General features: G+C 33.1%; 1 protein-coding gene across 5 annotated transcripts in view; it reads left to right on the top strand.

The window, feature by feature from the left end:
• ZC2HC1A (zinc finger C2HC-type containing 1A) overlaps nt 1-5,413 on the top strand; it is a 73,301-nt gene extending 67,888 nt beyond the window's left edge. For 2 of the 5 annotated variants that reach the window (XM_077167051.1, XM_077167049.1), the window contains exon 9: nt 2,846-5,410. In XM_077167051.1, the coding sequence (XP_077023166.1) occupies nt 2,846-3,011 (166 nt within the window). In that variant the 3' untranslated portion in view covers nt 3,012-5,410. The other 3 variants (XM_077167048.1, XM_077167047.1, XM_077167050.1) reach the window with 3 other exon arrangements.
• The last annotated feature ends 587 nt before the right edge of the window (nt 5,414-6,000 follow it).

Genomic DNA, 6,000 nt, shown 5'->3' on the forward strand with positions numbered 1-6,000 from the left:
TGCTGAATCACTCTATTAATATTCCCTCTAGCCTCCAGTGTTTTGTAGCAGCTAGAAGGAAAAATCTGAGAAGATGGAATGGTAGCCCCATGACAAACAATGGGATCTGTTCTACAGTTGCTTGAAAAGTATTGTTTTTTCCTTTCTTTGCTTTGTATATATGTGATATTTTACAATTAAAAAAATTTATAAATATTCTATTAAAAAAGCATTTCAGACTTTTTTCTTCTTTTTCTTGTTTTCTCTTTATTAATGATTGATACCTGATAGCCCAGAAGCTTCTCACTTGGCACTCTTACCACGCTATCCCCCATCCCTGACAGAAGTAATTATAAACATAACAGAGGAGAAATCTCAGAGTTTTCTGTTCTTGACATTCTTATAGCTTATATATCCTCAAAGAACCTTCTGCTAAAAACACCTAGAAAATCTAGGTAAAGTAGAACAGATTACTTTTGAATCTATAACTGAGCTCTCAGAAAAGGGTAGCCTCTAGGAACCAAAAAATGTAAAGTAAGTTAGAGATCAGATTGGTAAATTAACTCTGATACTGCAGCTACATTTGAGGTGACAGATCTTCATGAATTAGGGCTTGGGTTTTAATGTCTTTGTAGGAGAGAGGAGTTGGGACTTCTTGGAATGATAAAAGGGTGGAGCATTAGAAACCCAACTTCCTGTCCCCTCCTCCAGTGTCTTCCCTGCTAAGCCAGGACCCTTAAAATGCCCACTGAGGGCTCTTCTTAGTCTCAGCTACAGAGATCTGCATGACTACAATGTGTCATTTACAGGAACACATTGTTTTATGTGTTCATAAACTAGAATCATTTACAGGAACCATATAATGGCAGTAGGGCAGCATCAGACATTTCTTTAACATAGGAGTCATTGTGGTAGTCCTAGGACTAGTCATCTTTGGCCTTCCAATTGACAACTTAGATTTGAGGGAGCAGGATTTCATATGCGACTATGTGGCCAGTTTAAGTGGAAATTCCATGTATACATTTCATCAGTTGTAACAGATGTCCCTGTTTTAGTTCGCTAAAGCTGCCGTAAATGAAATATACCATAAATGGGTTGGTTTTTATAAAGGAAATTTAAATTACAAGTTTACAGTTTTAAGGCCATAAAAATGTCCAAACTAAGACTCCAGAAATACCAATGGCATCTATAAGAGCTGTCATTTGTAAAGGCACTTGACTCTCATCAGCTGGACTTTAGCTTCTGGTTTCAAGCAGCTCCCCCTGGGGCATTTTCTTTTTGTATTTCCAAATGTCTCTCTTGTCATCTCTGAGCATTCTGCAAAATGGTTCTCTCTTAAAGGACTCCAGTTAGCAGATTAAGACCCACCTTGAATGGGCAGAGATACATCTCCATGGAAACCACTTAATCAAAAGGTCCTATCCCCAACTGTGTGGGTCACATCTCCATGGAAACAACCTAATCAAAAGGTCCCATTCTAAGCAATAAGTCTGCCCCAACAAGACTGTATTAGGATAAAGAAAATGGCTTTTCTGAGGTACATAATGATTTCTAATTAACACAGTCCCATTTTAATGCAAAGTGTCACTAGGGTTTATGGGAGCTCTGTATTTTCTGCATGATCTTTCTATAAACCTACAATTCTTCTAATAAAAAAAACAAGAAAACTCTTGTATTTCAAAACATACCCTGAGAGCAGAGAATGCTGCAGCACCACGAAGCAGAGAGTCCACCAGCCAGCAAGCTTTGGAGATGAAGAAGGAAAACGCCTCCCAGGGAGCCTCATAAAAACTTGAAGCCAGGAGAAGAAGCTAGCAGATGATGCCGCGCTCACCATGTGCCCTTCTAGATGAGAGAGGAACCCTGAGTGTGTTCACCATGTGCCTTTCCAGAGAGAGAAACTTTGACAGTGTTTGTCATGTGCCCTTCCACTTGAGAAAGAAACCCTGAATTTCATCAACCTTCTTGAACCAAGGTATCTTTTCGTGGATGCCTTAGATTGGACATTTCTATAGACTTGCTTTAATTGGGACATTTTCTTGGCCTTAGAACTGTAAACTATCAACTTATTAAATTCCCCTTTTTAAAAGCCAAAAAAAAAAAAACATACCCTGGACAAAGTGAAATAACATGACAGATTTGGAGAAGATATTGGAAATACACGTAAACCAACACATGAGCATCCATATTTGAGGACTTTGTACAAATGAAATGTTGAAAATGAACCCATCCAATAGAGAAATGACCTGGTTTTAGTCTGATGAAGTGGGATGGATAGGCAATGCACAGTCAATTTACAATAGAAGAAACCTCCTATATGGCAAAAATAAACAAAACATGAAAAGATGCTCTGCCTCACAAGTTCTTGTAGCATCAACTTTACCATCTTTGTGGTATTTTATTCATCGAGCTCACCCTTACACTGCATACTTAGGAGCTTGTTGACAATTTTTTGCATTGCAGTGATTTAATATAATAAAAGTTAATAATAAAATGCTATATAGCTATCATCCTACAATTCTTGTGAACAAAAGGGAGACCTGAAACTCTTAAGGGCTGTGTTCCAGTTTTCTCACTATAGGTGGTTTTGTAGTCTGTTCTCAGTAAATAGCACATAGAATAGATGGAAAATGTGACTGCTTTTGGACATAATACATTCTCCGAATAAGAACAAATATCATGCTACAGAAAACATTTAGAACCATACTATTTATTAACGGACACCCTGTTTAAAAATCTCATTTTTTAAAATGAGATTAAGCAAGCTTTTAGTTGTATTAGTATCATCTCCTGTTTCCTGGGGGTTATGGATTGAAAACTACTGACATGAATATTGTGTTTCCATTTTCTTTTTGGACTTCTTCAGGCCAGATGGAGACTACATATCTTCACTTAATGGCGGAAACATTAAGGGCATTGAAGGAAATTCATCTGGATATTTGCCAAAATTCTGCCATGAGTGTGGAACCAAATACCCTGTAGAGTGGGCCAAGTTCTGCTGTGAATGTGGCGTTCGAAGAATGGTTCTTTGAACAAAATCCAAAAGAAAATGAGCTAAGTCCAGAGTTTTGTGACTATTGCTGCTTGGACAGCTAGAGCATTTCCTCTAGTTACTTAGTGCTAAAAATATTCAGAGTACCTTTTCCAGTAATTTTTGAAGCATAATCCTTTCGCTATGTAATATGTGTGTGTGTATATATATGTGTGTGTACATATACTGTACATAATAAATACCTGATACCCCAAACTGTGCCATTCAAGGAAATATTCACTTACCCATCAGGAAATAATTTCACATGGAATCATTAACTTCACTGTTAATTTCTTGCTGTTGTTATAGTGCTTTAAGTAGACCTCCACAAACTCAAATTCTAGTGCTTAGCTGAGGTTTAGAATGATTGTTACTTTCAGCAAAAACTCAGAATATACAGTTTTCTTATTGGTGCCTATCTTTCAATAGTATACCCCTGTGGTAGATGAGATGCTTAGAATTTTGCAATTAAAGGTAATATTTTTAGTTATATTAGTTATGTAAGGTAATCTTCCCGTAGAGCTCTTAAATACCTAATTTTATAAATCTTAAAAAATAAGAGGAAAGAAACCCTAAGGTATATGTTGCCCTTTATTCAGTGTATTAATTACAAAATTTAAAGATACTCATTTTTTAAAAATGAAATTATGCAATTCCTTTTCAGATAAACAACACTGAGAATCAAATGTATTTTACCCTATTAATAACTAATATTTTGATTGTGGGTATGAGTTGAACATACTCATTCTTCCACTTTTGTCTCCAAAATTTCACATTTTCTTTTCTGTAACCTCATGTCTAAAGAGTAATTTTAATTTAGTACTCCATTTTTTGCAAAATTGGAAAATACAATTATATAACAAACAATACAAAATCTTATTAGTTGAAAATATCTTCTGTGAATCTGAATTTGGAAGAAATCATTTTAGTATCTTTTAAAGCAAACCACCTCACCTAATAAGTAAAAATTGTGGTAATCATTAGTATAGGTCATGCAGGTAAAAAGTACTCGAATTAGACCCTTGAAGTACAGTTAGATGTAGTTATGAGTAACTTAAGAGAATATCTACTTTTTTCCTATTCACATCATCTCTCTGTGTTAAATCTTGAAATACCATTCACATCATAATAAAAAGCTACTGAAAGTATAGTTTTAATGCATAGCTAATTTATTGTGAAATTAAATATACAAAAAAATTTAATTATACTTTCTCCATACCCTTGACTAAAGTAGCTTTAATCATTGTCATATTCACTGTTACATAGTATTTAGTAGTAGACCTCTTTGACTGCTTTGTAGCCATATTCAGTATTTCCACAGTAATTTCTGTTCAATTAAACCTAACAGAGTTTTGATCTTACTTCAAAGGTACAAGTAGACATTTTATATTTCAGGCAGTTTCTAGCATCTTGATTTTGATTCTGATCAACTTAGAAATTTGTGGCTTAAGACTTTCCTATTTTCTAGTTCTGAAATTTATTTATGCTCACACTTTATAATTTTATTTGTTAATATTTTTTTCTCTTTCTTAGTTTTGGCAGAGGGAATAAACCTAATGTAGTGGGAATTTCCTTATATTTACCTTATATTTTCTTTCCTAATTTTTATTAGTATTTTTCATAATTATTTTTATTCAATCATATTAGTCAAAAATAAAATAAAATTGGCCCATTGACCAGAATAAACAGTAGGAAATTTAGGAGATTATTGTGCATACTAATTTCCATTTCAGTAATTTCTATTCTGTCCTAATTGTTATAAATTATAAGAAGAACATTAAGCTCTTATTATTTAAACTGAACACTATTTTCTTTCAATTATATATATTTTTCAAATATATTTTTTAAGAGCATATAAACTGTTTTTTTCTGCCAAGGAAGGTGATTCTAAATTAAATGAACTGGCTGATGTTTATTTCTCACCAAATTTTGTAGTAGCAAATAAATGTTTAAATGTACTACAGTAGAAAATGAGTTGGTAAGAAATCATCCAATTACAGAATCCACAGATTATTAAAAAATAGTAAGTAGGTAAAGTATTTATGCATTATGTATCATGTTGTGACAGTGTATTTAAATGCATTTTTACATTACTTGCATTTATTATTCTCACGTTGGTTTTCTGTGCAATAGTTTGGTTTTAAGAAATATTCCTAGATCTATGCATCATTTATTTTATTTTTATTTATTTTCACAAGTGTTGCCAGTGGATTTTAAGTTTAAATTAGAAATGTAAAAATTGCTTAAATATTCTGAAATTTATTAGATTGAAAAAGTAAAAGATTATTGTGGCTATTGTTGTCTCTTTTCCATTATATTTTTTATTACCAAAAATTTCTTCATTTTTGAATCTATTCAATAAAGACATGAAAATGCTAATTGGTATTCACTGATGTCTTATCTTGTATAGCCAGATACATGTAGAAAGATAAGAACACACTGAAACACAAATAAAATATTCGAAGTAGGCGGGCCGCGGTGGCTCAGCGGGCAAAGTGCTTGCCTGCTATGCCGGAGGACCTCGGTTCGATTCCCGGCCCCAGCCCATGTAACAAAAATGGAGAAACAGAATACAATAAAACAAGAAAATGTTTAAAAGATGTTTCCCTTTCTTCCTTCCTTCCTTCCTTCTATCCTTCCTTCCTTCTCTCTGTCTTTCCTTTTAAAAAAAAAAAAAAAAAAAAAAAAAAAAAAAAAATATTCGAAGTAAAAAATACAGGTTTTTTCTGTGAGAAAGTAGGCTTTTGTTGGCAGTTTTTTTATAGCATCAAAAATTTTTTTAAATGTAGTATTTTATTGGACTGAAGTAATTTATGACTTTATTATAAATATATTTTTGTCACAAATTTTTAAGGCATAGAACATTACTTTCCTAGCTAATAAAATTTTAGCATTGCGCATTAGTGAATCCAATGTTGATGGGAAACAAATATTTCTGCTTAAGTAATATATGGTTTTGTGGCAAAACTATTAATTTGTATGAGTATTTA

Source organism: Tamandua tetradactyla, chromosome 6 (assembly GCF_023851605.1).
Source record: "Tamandua tetradactyla isolate mTamTet1 chromosome 6, mTamTet1.pri, whole genome shotgun sequence".
Classification (NCBI taxonomy): domain Eukaryota; kingdom Metazoa; phylum Chordata; class Mammalia; order Pilosa; family Myrmecophagidae; genus Tamandua; species Tamandua tetradactyla.